The 18,666-nt window shown below is 43.3% G+C and overlaps 1 protein-coding gene across 2 annotated transcripts in view; it reads right to left on the reverse strand.

Annotated features, from left to right (window-relative positions):
- Positions 1–18,666, reverse strand: part of PPM1H (protein phosphatase, Mg2+/Mn2+ dependent 1H) — a 134,117-nt gene that overhangs the window by 18,395 nt on the left and 97,056 nt on the right. For both annotated transcript variants that reach the window (XM_035332715.1, XM_035332725.1), the window contains exons 5-6: positions 18,360–18,444; positions 11,655–11,773 (exon numbers count right to left, since the gene is read on the reverse strand). In XM_035332715.1, coding sequence (XP_035188606.1) covers positions 11,655–11,773; positions 18,360–18,444 — 204 coding nt within the window. The remainder of the gene's footprint in view (positions 1–11,654; positions 11,774–18,359; positions 18,445–18,666) is intronic.

The raw sequence follows: 18,666 nt of genomic DNA on the forward strand, positions 1-18,666 counted from the left end.
GTGGAGGACTCTACTCCCACGCTATAAAACATCGCTGGATGGGAAATCCCTAAATGGAACCAGGTAAGGTTTGCAAAACACGGTGGGTGCTTCATGGGAGACCAGAGAGTCAGGAGTATCTGGGGTACGTAGGCATCTCTGCAAGGGAGGCTATGGAGAAGGCACTTAAATGGCTCCTGTACTGTGGGAAGGGAAACTACAGCTCTTAAACTAAAGGCCACAAATCACTACACATGGTGAGCTTGGTAAAACTTCAGTGACATTTAAAACTCGGATTGGCATTTTCTTGGGAGGGATGAGTCAGTCATTCATGGCCTTTGCTCCTGTTCCTGTTCTCTCATCCAGCAGGCAATAGCTAAGGTCTCCGCCTCACTCACCTACTGGGATATCCTGGTTTGAACCAGGACGATAATTTTACCATCACTCTATTTACTCCCTGACTGGTCGCGAACACATCCCAAAGCTTCCGGTTAGAACCACAGCTCTGGAAGCTCTGGCAAAACCTCCCCGAGGAGGAGTCTGAATTCTTCTCATTCCTTTCCATAGAGGCAGTTGTGCTCTGACACCAAGAAAAACGGTGTCAGCTGAGTCTGTGTTGGTCATCGGAATCAAATGACTAATCCAAACCATAAGCCCAAGAAGACAATTCCTATTGGATTTTTAAACTGCTGGAGATATTTGTTACAAAAAAAATATGACTAAGATAATGTGACTTAACTATTTACAACCCCCTTTTTAAAGAAACAAACAAACCCATTCTTTACCCACAAATTATATTATCTGCATGATAACTAAAAATACTGAAGACTGAAGCCCCCACTTCACATTGTAAGTAGCCAAAACAGGGACCAACTTTTCATCCCACTCTCCACCCCCCCCCTTCATTTTCCTTTGTAGCACCTCACACCAACTGTGCTTTAGGAAGAAGGGGAAAAAAGAAGGGGAGGTGGAAGGGAAAAAAGCATCAGTTGGTCTTGTGTCCTTCAAAAGAATGGTCCCCACGGTTAAGTCCTGCATCTTTTATGGACCCACCAAAAAGACCATCTTCCACTGTGACACCACGGTGCAAGGATGCTGGAAGAAGCTATGTTGCAAGGGCTGACGCTAACTTGTTTCATCAACAGATTAGGAAGGACATCAGGCTGGCCTACGACCTCCTGAAGCTATGTGACTCAGTCAGAGATGACCAGAGGGCCACAGCAATTTGTTTCACTGTTTCTCACAAGTAAGTCATCTCCTGGGCTCAGAATGTGGGTGTCAAGACTCATCTCAAATGCATTTTTTTTCCTATTGATATTGCTATTGCCTGAAAAATTATCAGCCCTGGAAAAACAATGCTTAGAACTGCAACCGCAGCAGTGGAGCTGGCTTGGATACACTGAAGAGCGACCTAAGACACTTGAGAGAAGTACCTAAGCCCTGCACTACTAGCGAAACAGAATTAATAATATATGAGCCTGTGGTTTCCTGCAAAAGAATGATGAAGGACAGCTTTTCAGCTAGCAGCTCTGCAACTGCGCCGGGGCGAAGGAAGGAAGGAAGCTATGAAGTTCCCAGTGATTTATTCCGTGTGAAACCTCCTGTACTTTGTACATGTGTTTATTTCACACAGGCTACAACCTTCTGGACTATTTCACTTGACTTTATGTAGTAAAGTTGCATTTATACCTTCCTGTGCTCTTTAGAGAGTATGCTGTATATAAAGATGTAATATGGCAATAGGTATATCAAACACAGACATATGGAGAACCTGAGGGGGTTGTTTGGCTTTTTTAATGCCAACACAGCCTTATTCAGACATCCCTGTAACTCAGCCTATCTCGCTGTTTTAAAAAACATAAAGGCAGGGTTGCGGTCCTCTGAGCTCCCCATCCTCCTCTTCGCCATCCCAGAAGGATTCCACAGACAGCAGGGCATGAGCAGACAGGTTATAAGGTTATAAGGACACGACCATACTACTGCTTGCTGCTCTGAACGAGCCTAAATCCTGTCAGTGCTTCTGCCACGTAAACCTCTATTTCTCCAAATGGAAAAACACAGGGGGTGGAGAAGGGGGAGTAGAAAAGGCAAGCTTGTGCCCAGCTAAATCTAGCTGCATTTTTTTCAGTTAACTTTGTTTCTTCTTTTCGTTTCAAAAGAATTATGAAATGCTACTGCTGTCCAAAAATACTGAACTAGGGCTTGACATATGTACCACCCACAAAGTTACATTTGGACTCAGGATCAACATTTTGGAAAACCAGGCCAAATCGCACCAGGAGCCAAAAGAGATGTCAGAACGAAAGAACTAGGACTGACATGATGTTACTCGTCTGCAAACTGGAATCTGCTCTAAATACATGGTGAAAAATCACCAGAAGCTGATAAATGCCCAAGACAATCTATGAAATAAATTTCCTACAGTACCTGCAGTTGTTAGCAGCACTTTAGACAGTTGTTAAATAAGAGATAGTCAAAATTACCTGAATATTGCTGGGTCAGAACTTGAAAAGCTAGTCAGCTCCCAAACACAAATTTCCGAGCCAAAATCCTAGATAATTTCTTACATATGTTAAGCATTCTCCTGCCATATAATTGGTTCTTAAAATTGGTCTTCTGAAAGCAGATACAAATTCATGTAAGAGTAGAAGTTGTCAGTGACAAAAACCAAAACAAAACAAAACAAAAACCTACTTTGTGTTCTCTTACAGCAAATTGTGCAAGTCTACCGTTCATTGAAGGCATTGCATTGGCATCCCTAGGCACAACAGATGGTAGCAAAAACACAATCTATGCTGACCTGGAAGGCTCAGTTCTGCAGACAACAGGGGAATCCAGACTCCATGCCCACTGTGTGCTCTGCTTTTCCACAGCACTTGGCTTTTGAATGTTTGCTCGTTTTTACATCTCTGCTAGTGACACTTGATAGTAAACTGAGGAACAGCAAAAAGAATTGCCATCAAAGGGCTTTAGCTTGAAGCATAAAGCAAAACCCACTTGTGGCAAGCACAAAGAAAAAGCACTACACCATCAGAAATGTCTTAGTTTATATTGAACACAAGGATGAAGATTCTCCTTTGAGACAGGTTTGTGGACGCAGTGTATTTCTAGCACTACTTTGCTATTATACTGTAAAAAAAAAAAAAAAAAAAAAAAAAGACAAAACAAAACCAAACACAAAACAACAAGCACAACAAAACCCCTCCAGCAAACCAACCAACCTCCCATCATCCTGACCTGTGTTACTCAAGCTCGACCTTTCTTGGTCATACCAACAGAAAACTAGATTTTTATCCTTGAGCAACATAAAATTTGAAAGAAACAGTTCCCAGTTCCCCCCCAGTCCTCCCAAGCAATCAGTGGACTGGAGCTATTTTTGAGTAACAGAGCTCAAATCACCAACCCCGAGGAACTGGTTTTCCTTACTGTCTATCGAAATGCAGGTATCAAACCAATGTAAGTGCTTACTTCCAAATTTTCCAAAAGGAGAAACGATATGTAGCACAGGTTAGGCAAAGAGCCACTGAAAATCTTGCAATTTATGTCTCAATCCAACCATAATTTTTTAAAATGTCCTTACATGTGTGCTTTGCAGAGTCAGGCTCTCTAAATCCAGAGAGCGCTGTCTGATACTAAGTACCCTCTAGATATGTTAGTTTTAATGTTTCAGTGCCTCAGTGTCTTTCCCCTATTACTCATCTGACATAGTTTAATGATGCAAAACTACAATATACAAATACAATAAAAGCACACAAACTATAGCAATGTTTATAAGAGAAAGGATGATGGCAAACCCAGATGGATTAAAGAAGACATGCACGTGTATACGTGCACAAAACAGTTTTTAGTGAAACAGCTATTCTAAACTAAGACACTCTAAAAGGGTTTCCTTCAGGTAAACTGGAAAACATACAAGTTTTAAAACATCTCTTTTCCCCAGAAAAGGCAGCAACCCCTTCTTCTAAACCTGAAACTGTACAGCGTTTAAATTTTGCAAATTCCAGCTTTGTCTACACACGTATACATTTAAAAAAGTTTAAATGTATTGTAAATGTAATGTAAAAGTTTAAACTCTCAGCATGGCTTGCATACAGATATTTTTTCCAGTCTGGTCAAATCAGACTGATACTTGAGCTGTGGGCCTTTTCTGGAGAGGATGCGTTCCCCAGGTACCAGGTACTGCTGTGGAAGTAACTCCTAAGCAAAGTGAACTCCACCCATCTTGGTCAGCCCATTTTACAGACTCGAGCATTGGCATCCTCTCGCAGGCACTTCCCTGAGTGTGGCTGATTTTTTAGTACATTTGCCTCTAATGGAGCATTAAAAGAAAGTAGTGGAGGAAAAGCTGGGGAGCAGGTGGGCAAGGACCTATGGAGGACCTTGTCCAAAAAAGGGCAAATCATGAAAAAATGCAACTAAGGGTAATTTATAAGCACCTTCCCTTACTACTTTTGTGTTCAGGAGGACAGGAGGGCCAAGTGTATTGCAAGCACTTTGCCTCACTGCTTGCGACAGGCAGAGCTTCTCTACCTGCAAGCAACCTAACCATGTGCAGACACTGCAGTTACACAACCAATGGATTCATGCTCTGCAACAGTTTCAACAGGTCTTTTTTCTTTCCAGAGAATTTGCTGACTCAAGTACTTCTTAAGATTTTACTTCATTTCTTCTGCTTTTAAAAGACAAACATGAAGGTTTGTCAGCAACTCACCCTTCAGACAGAGGGATAGGGGAAGTGGGATGTCAACACCCTATGGGCTTAATTCACTGTGATGGACAGAAGAACTGCTTGTAAATTCACATTTTGCTGTACTTCCTGCTAAAAGGCTGAAGTGAAGCAGATGGGAGAAAGACTGCTTGTTCACCTGTAGTGTCTGCTTCGTTGGGAATCGTCTGGAAGGAAAGGAGATCGCTGGTAAGGAAGGACCATGGAGCAAACTCTTCTGAGAAAGATTTGTGTCATATAGGATGGGGTGGGCAGCAAGACACAGCAAGCAGAGCCCTTGCCATCCCACACAGCAGTGCTGGAAGCTCCTCTGGGGAGCACGGGGCCTCCTCTCGGTTGGGAGCAGAGTCTTCATCCAGCTTGGGTGGCAATGGAAAGGAGGACTCCCTGGGGACCCAGGAAGGTCAGGAGGAATTTGTGCAGCTCAAGAAGCCAGAGGAGGTTTCTGGACTAGAAGGCAGGAGTGGGGAAAGAGACTGCACCTCCCCAGGAGGAAGACTTGTTTGTGTGTGTGTTTTCAGATTGAAGATTATCACTGTATTTCAGTTCAGTTTCTGGCTAGTAGAACTGATTCCACAGACTAGGAGCCTTTTGCTGTCATTGCATATGAGGCACCTGATCTTGTGCCGAGGCAAAGCCCAGGCAGAGTTATGCAGCCATGTGGAGAAAGGCCTTGGATGCATTGCTTGCAGAAAACACTCCTGCAGGACATGGCTTGGACCAGACACTTTCTTGCCAGGCTCACTTGGCCCCAGAAAGGCCATTTACAAAGACCTTTACCTCAGACTTAGTTTCCCCTTTTGTTGCAGCACTATTACTTTTTTTCACGGCCAGGAGATGTGCTGTACGCAGCAGGCCAGCTCCCACCTCCCCCTGCTCCTGCAGGAAGGGCCGAAAATCCCCCAAATGCTGGGGCTGTGCACCCGAGTGCCTCGCCACAGGAGCAAAGACAAAAAGCCAGGCGAGTGGCCACGCATTACGGCTCCTGCTGCAAAAATGACACCCTCTGTCTCCTTTCTCTGGAAAGGCCTAATGCTGCAAAGGTGGCCCGTAATCATTAAATTATGAAAATGTAAGTTGCTGGGAGGAAATTAATACCAGGAGTGACTCGGGAAAAGGCTGCTTTTTTTGTGAAGTAATTATGAAATTAAAATTTGATCTCTCCCTGGTGATTGTGCAAAGGATACGGCTGAGGTCTCAAACACAACAATATGGCCGGGGTTTCAACAGAAGAAGCGCAGAAGGTTTCACTTGACAAAAAAGCTCAATTAAAAAATGGGGGGGGGGAGGGGAGAATGACTTTTTGTAAATTACATGAATTTGGCTAAAAGGCGTAATCAAGCAGGTTACGGCACAGGGTCTGCAGACTTCCAATTACTTTTTACAAGTTGGAATCAAGCTGTTAGGAAATGCAGCTTATCTGAATAAGACTAATAATGCTAAGCTAATTAGACCCAGCGGCATTAGCCGGCAGATAAATTCAGGCAGAAAGAGGGACAGTGTCACTTTAAATGCTGCCTTGGGATCGGTGGGAAAGCTAATGAGGAGTGTCAGTCGGGGCTGTTTTATTAGGTGGCTCTCCGGAGGATATAGCCCGAGGTTTCTGTAGCAGGGCTTCTGTGCTTGATTCAATAAATCAATTTATATTAAACGGGGGTGCAGCGCGGGCGCCTGCTTCATAAAGCTCCCGGTGGCATTTCTCAATCTGCTTACGCGCTCCTCGGCCGGCCTACCTGAACGCGCCGTCAGAGGACACGGAGCGGGGCTGCAACGAACGAGCAGCCACACTGGCAATGTTTGTTCAGTCGGGCTCACGCATTACCAAGCAAAACATGTACATTGGCTCCTGCCGTGGCACTCCGGATCCCCAATAAGTGATTAATGAGACCCTGGGTTTTGTGAGCTGGAGCCTGAACCGCAGGCCGTGAGGCAGGCTGCACAATGAAAGTAAGAGGCATCCATCCCAAACCAAATAAAATGGCTTGAAAAGTGAAGTTGCTTTTTTAATCAGATGCTCAGAGGCTGAAAGACATTCCCTGTTGGAAAAGAAAAGGGCGAGCGCAGAATAGGCTGGCGGCTTGCCAGCAAGTGGCCAATATTGACTCTAGAATAAAATGGTTTTTGCTTAGCGCCAGCCCCAGGGCACCAGCCTCGCTGCCTGGGAATAAATCACACGCGCAGCGCTTCCCCAGAAGGGGCTGGCCGTCGGGCGGCTGGTCACGTACCGCAGCCAGGCCTCTGGAGGCACAGGGCTGCTGTGAAGGGCTCTGCAGCCCCTACCGCAATGGGGCACGCTCGGGTGGAGCACGCAGTCCTATCACTCGCTGCGTCCCGGGGCTTCAGCCCACTACGCGTGGCTGGGGCTCTGCTGGGTTGAGCCGCTTTTCGTGGGTCCAGTTCAACTCTGTGCGGTCCTGGAGGGCAAAAGAAGTCACAAACAAATCAGCTCTAAAACCGGACTTTTGTCTGGGGCTCTTTTGCCTCTAAAATCTGCTGGAGTCAAAACATTGAAGCTTTGATCTGAAAACAAGCATTTAAAGAATCCTACTTTAATGAGAACAGCAGAAAGGCCACTGTTTACGTTCCAAGGAGGAGCAAAAAACTAATTTTGAAACCACAAAAGGCCAATGCCAACTGGTAGTGTCTTCTGGCTGCCTCTGGTTAAACACACTGCTGTAAGGATGCTCTGGCGCTGCAGGAGGCTGACGGAGGAACACTGGGAGAAGCAGCTTTGTGTGTACACATGCCAGTAAGGGGCACAGGAAAACAGAAAATCACCGAGCAGGTTTGGGGAAGATGTCTCAGATACATTCAGAGCAAAGCAGAATTGATCTCGCTGGTCTTATCCAAGTGTAAAGGAAAACTTGCCAACCGTGTCTTAAATGCTAAATAAAAGGAAGAGACGGAAAACACTAATTCTGTGCAGTCCTTGAAAGGAGCACAGTAATCACCAGGCCTGCTTCTTTCCCATAATCTCTACCTCTTTTAGCACTGGCAGCACTTTGCTCTCGTGGTCAGAGTCCTCCCTGACGCTTCTGTTGCCAGGACATCTCAGTGTCACCAGAAGTACCCTCCTTTCTGATACGAGCTTAACCTCTGCAAGCCACGGACTGAAAACCCTAGGCCAGAGATCCAGCTGTGAAAGACTGTTAGTAACACAGATGTCTGCCAGCAAATTACAGCTCGAGACAGCTCGGAGGCTTGTTCAGCAGGAGACACAGCTCTTAAGATGCCTTGCCAGCTGCAGTACGCGATCTGCAAGAGTTGCTCAAGCACGATGTGCTGGGGGCGAGGGTGCCAAAGGGGCAGCTCACAGTCAGCTCCCACCTAGATGGGATTTATTTTATATGTATTTAATACAGTGGATTTCCTGTCCCAAATCCCATGGGTGTGAAAGGAGAAAGGGTGAAGGGTGGGAGAGCTCGGGGGAAAAGGGAAAGGCTGGTCTCAAAGCAGTTACGGGCAGCCTGGACTAGTGATGCAGCACACATTGCTGGATCAGTGGTTGTCCTTAATGCTGTGGGGAAACTTGGCAGCTCTGCTACCACTGTGGGCTGTTGAGACAAAGCCAGTGTGGAAACTTCACAGGGAAAAAATAAAAAGGAAGAAAGAAAGAAAGAAAAAGAAAAACGAGAAAAGAAAAAAGAAAAAAAAGGCCAAATGCATTATGACAGACCCAAAGACAATAACCTTTTGTAATCCAAACGAGCTGGGCCAGCCAATTCATTGTTGAGAATCTGAAAAGCTCCAGAGCACAGGAGAAGGGTAAAAAAGAAAAAGAAAAAAAAAAGAAAAAAAAAAAAGAAAAAAAGAACTCATACGGCTTCTAATAGAAAACACAGAAAGTGTCCTGAATTTTAAAATAAAGCAGTTCATTTTCCTGAGGAAACATCACAGCACTGAGTTTTACACCCTCCCACTAAAGGATGAAGTAAGTAAGTGTAAGAGCGGCTGCTTCTTCCCGGCATCACCTGCACCTCTCTACGGGTACATGCAAACGTCAACACACAGTGAAGTCACTGACCAAAAAAAGATTCAGACAATTGATCTTCTGCATTTTAAGTGATAAAGGTTTGGCAACATAAAGGTTTGTCTCTGGCTGGCCAAAGTAGCATCTGACGTTTTCTAGAAAAGGAATATATATGCTAATTTATTTTCCGTGATAGATTTTGTCCATAGAAACAAATGGAGAACAGATATGTCCTTGGCTGCTGGACCCTGATGCACCAATTAATTCTAAGAATTAGAAAGGGAAGAAAACAAGAGCAAGACTCTTGAAGTTTTCACTTCAAGGTGGAAAACAATCACTGAAACGCCAGCCACTTCAAACTGTTACCTCTGAGGGCCCATCACGCTGGAAATCTAACATCTCCTCCACAATCTCAACCTGTAAAATTGACCCAGACTTTTGGATAAATAGAAGCAGATTGCATTTCCTCTGCTTAGGAGATCACTGCATGCAATTCAACAGAAAACAACACTTCCTTGGGCACACACCCTGAGAGAAGAAATGGATCCTTGTTTAAAAGGACTCTGATTTAAATAAATCTTACGATGACAGAGCAGTTCAGGACAATGAAATGGTGAGAGAATCAAACAAAGAGGTAACAGATACGCTAGCTGTGGGGTACAGAACAGCTAGAAGATTCTGATTCTTTTATTTAGGACAAGAGTGCAGCCCCTATTTTCCAATTCCTGCCAGAAGTCAAAAGGAACAGCAGGGAGAGGTAGCATCATCACAGTCTCCACATGCTTTTGCTTGGCAGAGGCCGCCTGGGAAAACACTGAGGTGAATTTAGTCTTGAATTTTCAAGTCACAGTTTAAGTATTTGTTCTGGAACATCTACTTACAGCTAGGTATATTTGTGTTAAATCAGTGATAATCTTTGCACTGACCATATTAGAATCTGTAACTGGATCAACGTGTGTCCCACACTTCAGGAAATTCAGAAAAATCAGCAGGAAAATCAACTCATTTCTCCCCCTTGCCATATGTTAGGGTTAAAAGAGTTCACACACCAGGAGTGAAAAACAATACATCAAATCAAACTGCAATCCATTTAGACTTACCCAATCTTCTACTCACTATTCCACATTTAAAACATGTTCCTTCTTATTTATCTTTCTTCTAACGCCAAACAACACTAGTTGTGCAATAACCATTCTGAATAAGTGCTATGCACAGATTCACAAATAAGGCATGCAGAATTATCCTTTTGTTCAATTTTTAACCATTCCAACCTTGTATGCACCCCAACATCCTGCTCGCAAGCCGAACTTGCGCTGCAGTTACTGACATGGCTCTCAAGTTCATTTGGAATGTCTACTGTGCAAAAATACTTATTTTTCCCACGTCATCCTTTACTTGCTATTTATCAATGCTAAATTTGATCACTGTGATGCCCATTTGTGTAATTTGTTTAAATCTTCTCAGTTCCTCACAGTCCTTCTTGCTTATTAGTAGAAGGGCTGTATCACCTGCAAATACTGCAACTTCAACCATTCTAACCACATTTCCTTCTCAGACATCTAAGCAACTGAGGAAAAGCCAAAACAACTCCCATGAACCTGAACAAAACCTCTTTGCCTTCCAACTAGTGAAAGAATTTTGCTCTTACCCTCCTCTTGGCCCATGATAACTACTGTAGCTCTCCCCAAAATCAGTTGGGTGGTTTGGCTTTTTATCTTTTTTTTTCTTTTTTTTCTTTTTTCCTATTTTTCCCCAATAGCTTCTCACATCTTGAAAAAAAGCTTTTGGAAGTCTACATGAAGCCATTTTTTTCTGATGTCTTCAGAAATGCATGAGTTTGACAAGAAACCTCTCCCTTTGCAGAAACTGGAAGACTGTCTCACAATCTTCCAAATACTTTACTGTTCAAGTCCTCAGTTGAGGCAATGTTCTCATTTTGTTCCTATTCTTTCACTCATGCCTGTAGCCTATTTAAAATGTGCAGCCATAATTTCAGGGAGAGATTAGGTATTTCTACTAGCAGCTGTTCAAGATGATGGACAACGCTGGTTATTCCCAGATTAGCATGTTCTGTACAGTACAAACACTCCAGATTATATTATAAACTTAGGTCATTATTCTGCCATTAAAACATCATTATATTTATGGTCTGTAAAGTATCGGACAATCAGAAGCATGTGGAGTTGTAGTTATTTGTGTACATCCAAGTCTCCAAACATACAAGAGCTCAGGTGTTTTTACCCCCTCCATCTTTTCCTTTTCTGAATGAACATTTTCTAAGGATGCTAAAACGTAAACAGCAAGAAAGTAACGGCCATTTGCATACACAGGGCCTGTTCCTTTATAGGTTGTATACACAGTACTCAACAACAAAGAGTTGGGCTTTGTTAAGTGAAAATCACTTAAGAAGGAGCCTCTTGAGCTGACACAAAACAATTTAACCCAAGACAAAAACCTCATCACTCTTCTTGTCGATACTGTTCATTCAAGCCTTTCATTTTCGGATGGCTATGACTTCTATTCAGATAGGTCCACCTCTAAAACAGTTCCTGAAGGGTTACCCAAATCAGGTGTCAGCTGCGCTGGAGCATGGAAGGCAGCTCTTCCCTTCTGCAAGCACTCCTTGGCATGCAAAGACACGGTGGCCCACTGATCCAGATTCTGTAAGAAGCTACTTGCAAGATTGGAGAGTTGTTCAGCTTTCATGAATACCCCCTGGCATATCTTCCCCTTTAAGTGTTTGCTCTGCTTTGAGTGCTCACACGCTAAAATGAACTGAGGTCCTGGCTGTGGAGGGAGGTCAAGTCATTTCAAATGTGAACTTCTAAAAGAAAAATACATCTGAAAGAAGAAAATACCTTTCCTTATAATACACAGGTGTATACCTCCACCTTTGATGCAGTTTAATCAAAGATGCATACAAAACAGGCATGGGTAGGGGAGAAGATTGACCCCATGCTGAGAAGGGCACATCCTTACCAGCCAGTCATGTTGAAGTCACGGTAGAGCATCCTTTTTCCAACTTCCTTGCGCTGCACCCTCCGTGGAAACTCTAAATGTGTGAACTCATTTCCCAGCAAGTGGGGCTGCATGTAAGCCTGTGGGCAAAAACCAAGCCACAGATACCACATGAACAACACAAAACAAGACATCATCTATTTTTAATGAGATAGCATTACCATCCTTTCTCACTCCCTTCCCACACACTTTTATTTTTTTCCTTTTTAAACAAGGAAGACGACAAGCTCTGCTTTGTGAGGTGCACATATACCAGTTCTCACAATAACTGGTGTCTGGCAGTAGCCCGACTGGGAGTAGTCCTCTGTCCCTCAAAACCCCTCAATTTCTTCTCAGTGCTTCTCAGCATTTGGGATCTTTGAAGTATGCATCATCCACTGGCCCTGAAGGAGTCTGCAGGGCTTTGTAAAGCACAACATCTCCTTTTGCAGGTTGGTGGCCTGAGAGAATGACTGGACAAAGGACAAAGCCATCGAGCAAACGGAGACTTGGAGGGATGCATGTAGAAAGGAGCTCAAGCTATTTGACACACTGTGCACCTATGTTGACAACACACACGACCTAATGTTACTCCAACGCTTTAATTTTCACTGTCTCCAGAAAAAATGAGCAATGGTTCTGCTCCCTTTACCTTCCTAGCCTGCTGCACCCCATTGCTCGGACTCTGCAAGTAAATGTGAATTGCAGAGCACTTTATTTTTGGGTTTTCTAAAAACTACTTCCTTCATACAGGATATGATTAAAGAAAAGCAGCGACTGATGTTTTTGACAGTGTGAACATTCGACCAGTGATGCTGCTGTCCCTTCTGGTGTACTGCTCTCCAGATGCTGGGGGGCCTCCTCAGTGGAGCCGAGCCCAAGGCCTGCGTGGCTCAGAGCTGACCGTGCTTGAGAACAACAGGAGGCAGCTTCAGCTCTTTGTCCACCGCACACTTTTATACACAGATCACCTGACACAATAGGTTAATCCTTAATCATACTGTATTTCTTCCTTCTGAAATGAACCTCACTCGTTTTTCTTTAACAAATGAATAAACAATCCCTCCTCCCCCTCCCCCCAAAGCCACGCCATGAGTGAGCTTTTCTGAAGATACAGTTAAATTGGCTACGGAACCAAAAAAAAAGTTGCATTTCTTAACCTTTCTGCAGATAACTCTTTTTCCTTAGCCAGCCAGTTAAGGCAATAACGTCTGTCTTATCTTCAGCAGCAGCTGCCATCGGGGCAGACCAAATGAGCATGCTTTAGTTGCTGGGTTTGTCATAAATCTAGCGCTCATCAAAGGTGAGCAGCAGGAAGCAGTGGAAGCCCTTATTGATCTACCTGGCAGCTATCATGCAGATAGTTCACAATAAAATATTTCCTGCATTTCAGGGCTGAACCTGCTCCCACTCAATTTAATAGGAGTTGGATCAGGCTCAGCGCATGGCAGCGCTAACCGTCCATCAGCCTGTCCCCGCTCCTTTCGCCAGGCATCCTTTCACAAAACACCTCCCAGCTCTGCTGAGTCGGGACCGAGGGAGATGCTGTGTAGCTGACAAGATTGGATTCTGCTTTCAAGAGGCAGCTTTCAAGCACACAAGTGTGATCTTGACATTGTGATCCCTTCCCGAAACAGGAGCTCCATCAGATTATTTCCATGTGCAGTTAAGGGCATTTTCCCTCTGCAATCTACAGGCACCCAGGGTTCCCTCCCCCACCCAAGTATTTGTTTGAAGGGCCCTCTAATTGGATCGCTGCTTCTCAATACAGAAATGGATGAGAAGCACTACTGACTTTTGAGTGGCCTCTCAGTATTAGTCCAGATGAGGCTTTCCATACTTCCAGAACTTTGGGTTCCTTATTGACAAGCGTATGTAAACTTTGATTTCATTTTTTGCTCAAGCTGCAAAGGAGTTGCAACATCCCTAATGATGTATGTATTGCAACGCACAACAGAGCTGCATTTTTAATATTTCTTCTTTCTAATCTATGATTTTGTAAAAAAATGAAGCCAACAGTCTGCTTAGAAAGTGCAGTTCAGTTCACTTTTGAAAATGCACAGCCTATCTTGATTAAGTCATTACAGGCCACTTCTAGCTAAAGACTGGTGTCATCTACCTACAAAAAAAATAAGCCTTACTTAAAGCAAAAAACCTCATACCTGAAATCAAAAGCTATTTAACCCTTAGATTATGAGATTACTTATTAGGCTGGATCATAGGTTCAGAAGAAATAAAGTTACAGGCTTTTAGCATTTTTCCCCTTGAAAACAAGAATTTCATTATTGAAAAGGGAAAGCGATTGGGAGAGACTGCATTTCATAAAGATTTACTCAGATGGAAAGTCTGAGGTCACAAGTGAAATAAGATTAATAAAGCTGGCAGAGTTACCAGAGGACTGCTAATGTTCAAATAAGATTTCTCTTCCGCAGCCAAGCCTCAATGCTTGATTTACAATCTAGGGATCTTAACTTGATTCTAATATTTTTGGCGTCAGTGGAACAGAGGGAAAAGAGCAATTTGGAAGCTTCTGGTGCTGTGAACTGAATTCTTATGTGAAGAAATTCATTTTTGGGGGAGGTATTTTTTAATTTTTATTCTCTTTTTAACAGTTATTCTTGATGTTTCACTGGTAATTCTGCAGAGAAAAGAACGATATATTATAAAACGCAGCTCTGACTTTCAGTAAAGTTTGTTGAGAACTGTTCTCCAATTACTACAAGGCAGGGCTCTTCTCCCTTTCACCAACCAAACTATGCTGAACCAGAATATAAATAAAAGCAACTCTTTGAAAGTCTACAGGTCCTTCAAGTAGATACATAAGCAGACACTAAGAAATCCTTTGAACTGATCAAAAGAGAAACAAAAACAGTAAGTTACCTAACTACCAGAATTTCAGCTGTGATGAAGCACCACATTTTCTACTTTTCATTTGTTTAGTCACCATTTGTAAAACCTTCAGATTAGAAACATCATCCAGAGAACGTAAAATGTAATAAAAACAGTGACCGTCAAACACTTTCTATATCCTTACGAGGCATGTTCAGACAACTTTGTTATTCTGTGTTATGAAATGGGAATATTTTCCATCATTTTTCTTTTAGAAGCTGTTACAGTTTTTTTGGCATAAATCTGGCACAGCCTGTATCATATGTTTGGTACTCAGCCATTTTATGGTGTATTTTGTGGCTGGATGTATTACATTCAACATTAGCTGTACGAAATGGAGTCTGCTCAGGGAAATATTAGTCACGTTTCTTTCAAAAGACCATTTACTTCCTGCTGTGTTTCCTAGTGCTCAGCAAAGCAAACATGAAATTAAGATAAACCTAGACTTACACACTAGTATGCTTGTTAATTAGGTCACAGGGAACATTGTACGCACCTTATTGTACTATGCAAGTCTCTTTCCCTCACCCCTCTTCCAGCTCCTCTGGCATGTGCAGCTCTAGGACATCACTGGCACTAGTAGTTTCACTGCATTGCTTGGTATTTTTAGGCTTACTGTTTTCCCATGCATCAGCCATCCTCTTATCGTATCGTGCCATTTTCTCCTGTAGGACATTCTACTACCTGGGAATACCTCCCACAACCACAGCACAACACATCCAGAGGTTCTCCAAATTACTCAGCCAGTACCATATGGCCAGATTCTTGTTGAGCCAAACGGTGATAACTAAAGGAGGTGGTGCCAGAAGAAAGGAGGAAAAGTGGGAGCTGAATCCATCCCTGGATTGGTCCTCTCCTTGTTACAAAAGGCCATTCTATAAAACCACGTGCAGCAATGACATCTCTGAAGTGTGACTTCGGTAACTAACAGAAATACACCCATCTGCAATATGCTCATTCATCACTCATTTTAACGCTTTTTCCAAGGGGATAAGTAACAAAATCTAAGCCATTTACTGTTGCAATTTAGACTATCATGACTGAAATTAATAGCGTCCTCAGAACATAAAACGAAAATTGCCTCTGGCACTCGTTGCCTGTACAACTGCTGCACATACCAGAGCAGCTCCCAGTCAATACTGCATTTGGTTCTTTCTCAAGATGTACGGATATGGAAAGCCAGAGCCTTCCCTGAGCAGGCACTGTGCAAATTCTTCTGCCAGAGTGCCAAACAGAACACAAAGACCTCAAAATTCAAAACAAAAGGAGGATTGTGAACGCCTGAGGGTGGAAGAGAAGCAGTGTGTGCCCTGACCCTCTTTGGGAAGCCAAAGAGCCAAGGGGATACTCATGGCAGGTCGTCCATCATCCCACAGGAGGCACTGAGGAGCTGTGTGCTGGCCTCCCACTGCAAGGACAGGGTGCAGGTGGAGATGTGAAGATGAATGCGCCCAGAGTTGCTCAAAGGTCGGAGTGACTGCGCAGTGACCTTGTTCTTTCGAAGCTGCCATGGCAGAGGCCTATGTCTGGGGTCACTTGCATTAAAACACGAGCTGAGTAAAGAAAGCAATTGTTTTCCCCTCATTTGTTCAACCAGCACTATTTGGAACTCAGGTATGTGTAAGACTGGGCGGGAGGGTTTTATACAATGATACTTTCATGACTGAACAGCTCGTTTCCTGAAGATTTCCTTGCATGTAGAAGTTGAGGCCCAGAAGACGGAAGAAGAATGCAGAAGTCACCAGTTAACCTAAACCAACGCCTTCCGTGGCTGAAGTACTCAACAGGCACTAAAGGCAGAGGAAGGCTTCTTCAGCCTGCCTATGCTAACAGTATCTCCACAGGCTGCTGCCGTTCAGGAGCCTGCCTGCTGCAAATTCATACCCTCCGTTTGCCTTCACAGCAACCTCCCTGCATAGACAAGCCCTGAGCAGAACAGTATCTCTGCATTTACCAAGTAAAATATTTGTGTTAAAACGATTAAGCAACTTTCTTCCGATTGTTCAGCAAGAACAGTGCAATTTGTTTGGAACGGGGAAACTCAGCCTTAACTGCAAATAAGAAAATAAATCCAAAGCAAGGCACTTTCGGGTAGGAACAACAAGAGATACGGAGAGCAGAACAACAGGAGAGTAAGGGGACAGCCCTAAGTGAGTAAGGGGAGATCTTTGGGGTGTAATCAATGGGACAGATGCAAGAGCGGAATGTAACATTACAATGTAGAGTAATGTTTATGCCAACCTTACAAAGATATGGGGGTCTTTTTTTTTTTTTTTTTTTAAATAAAACTAGAGTAAAAATGTTACTAACAGAATGCTGTGTTTGAAATTATCTCTGATTTTGTTTCACGCTCTTGCTGCCTTGCATGTATTTTCTTTGAACATGATATCCATAGTTCTGGCATATTTGTTACATATAGAAACAAAACAAACAAAGAAAGGTAAAAAAAATCCAAAGGAAACAGCAGAAATGCTTTTCACATCAGCTGCTGTTTTCAATATAAGCCAGAAAGGACATCAAAAGAGAAAAAGATTCCTTGTAGGCAATGCTTTATCTCGTATTTCTTACAGAAGCACCAGACTTCCTAGATACTAAAGATACCTTTTATTTTAAAGGCAAACAAATTATTTTAAATGTAACTGGAGTGTAAATATTTATTAGGCCTCTTTTCCATTTGGTTTACTGAATATAAATACTCCCAAAGTAGCACTTCCTCTGAAATTTTCAGCTTCAGGCCAGTGAATCTGACTAAAAACTAAATGTGACGGTTGTAGAAACCTTTACAAATTTCTTTAAGATCTTCCACCACCATCTTCAGCCACTGGCACTTTGTCTTGTCTCAAACTACAGTGCCTGGGCCAGGCTGAAGATAAAAGACACCTGAAGAACAGAGAATGCCACCAGCCTTGGCCTGTCCACCTTGCTTCAGACAAAGCTAATAGTGAGCCTGCCTTGGCTTAAGCTTGAATTTCTAGAAGTTAAAAGCAGGAGACCAGAGGAAGCAGAAAAGAAATCTCTTGGACACGTTAGGAATGGCATTTTGACAAAGAGCCACCCAACTTCAACCAAATGATCCGACTGTCAATGAAATACTTGAAAAACAACAGGATTGTCTGCATGAAAAAGAACGTGAATTTTGACTTATGTTTCTTGGGCAGCTTGTCAGCCAACATGACTTGGTGTATAAAGCATCCTGCATCCCCTCGGGTAGTCGCCCTGTCACAGCTTTACGGGTGCTCCAACATTACGCAAAACTTGTCTTTCTTCCCCCATCCTATGCTGCAGTTACTAACACCCGCTCAGATCACCTCTGCGTTGGACTTCTCTACTTGAGCTGGTTCTGTTGGCATACTATTAGAGCAAATGAATAAACCCCTGCAATACTGTCCACATGTGCGCGTAGAGCACTTTGTGGTATTTTATACTGTCACAAAGTAAACACTGGGATGTACTGAAATACCTCTGTGGCTTGTTAGTTGTGTGTCCGAGCTCTCATTACCCGGCACCAATGAGCTGCTTAAGGTCGGCAGCTGCACAAGGCACATAAGCACAGCCATGCCAACCAATGGCCTCTACAAAAGAGGTAAGACTTCTTTCACCAGGATTTGCATTGTCAGGCTTTTCTGCATATTTACCGATGGCTAAAACACACATACACGCATAGTCAGCCACTAGTGTTCAGCACACGTGATCTTCCACAGAGCCCCAGTAGTTCAGCTGCATGTGTTTTTTAACCTCAGATGTTCCTGGGCAATGCTCATCATCATCAGCACCTGATTTGGATCTGCAGTCTCTTACCAGATACTGAAGTCGCTGGCGTTCAGTCTCTGGAGTGAATTCTGAAGACATTGGAATGACTTCACCATTTCGGATTATTATAGCCCTGTAGGAGTAATAGAGCATCATTAGTAGAAGGAGGGGAAAAATGTAAAAACACACAGAAAACCACGGGGTAGGGTCAGGCTCTTATTCTCTTCAGAGTCACAGTAAAATAAAGCCATTTCTTTTCTACCAAAGTTCTCAACAGACAGAATAACAATTCCTGCCGTGCATCCTTTAGGCTGGGTAACAAAGTATATTTGTATATGCCAAGATCATTTCAGAG

The sequence above is a fragment of the Oxyura jamaicensis genome, chromosome 1, assembly GCF_011077185.1.
Source record: "Oxyura jamaicensis isolate SHBP4307 breed ruddy duck chromosome 1, BPBGC_Ojam_1.0, whole genome shotgun sequence".
In the NCBI taxonomy this organism is placed as follows: domain Eukaryota; kingdom Metazoa; phylum Chordata; class Aves; order Anseriformes; family Anatidae; genus Oxyura; species Oxyura jamaicensis.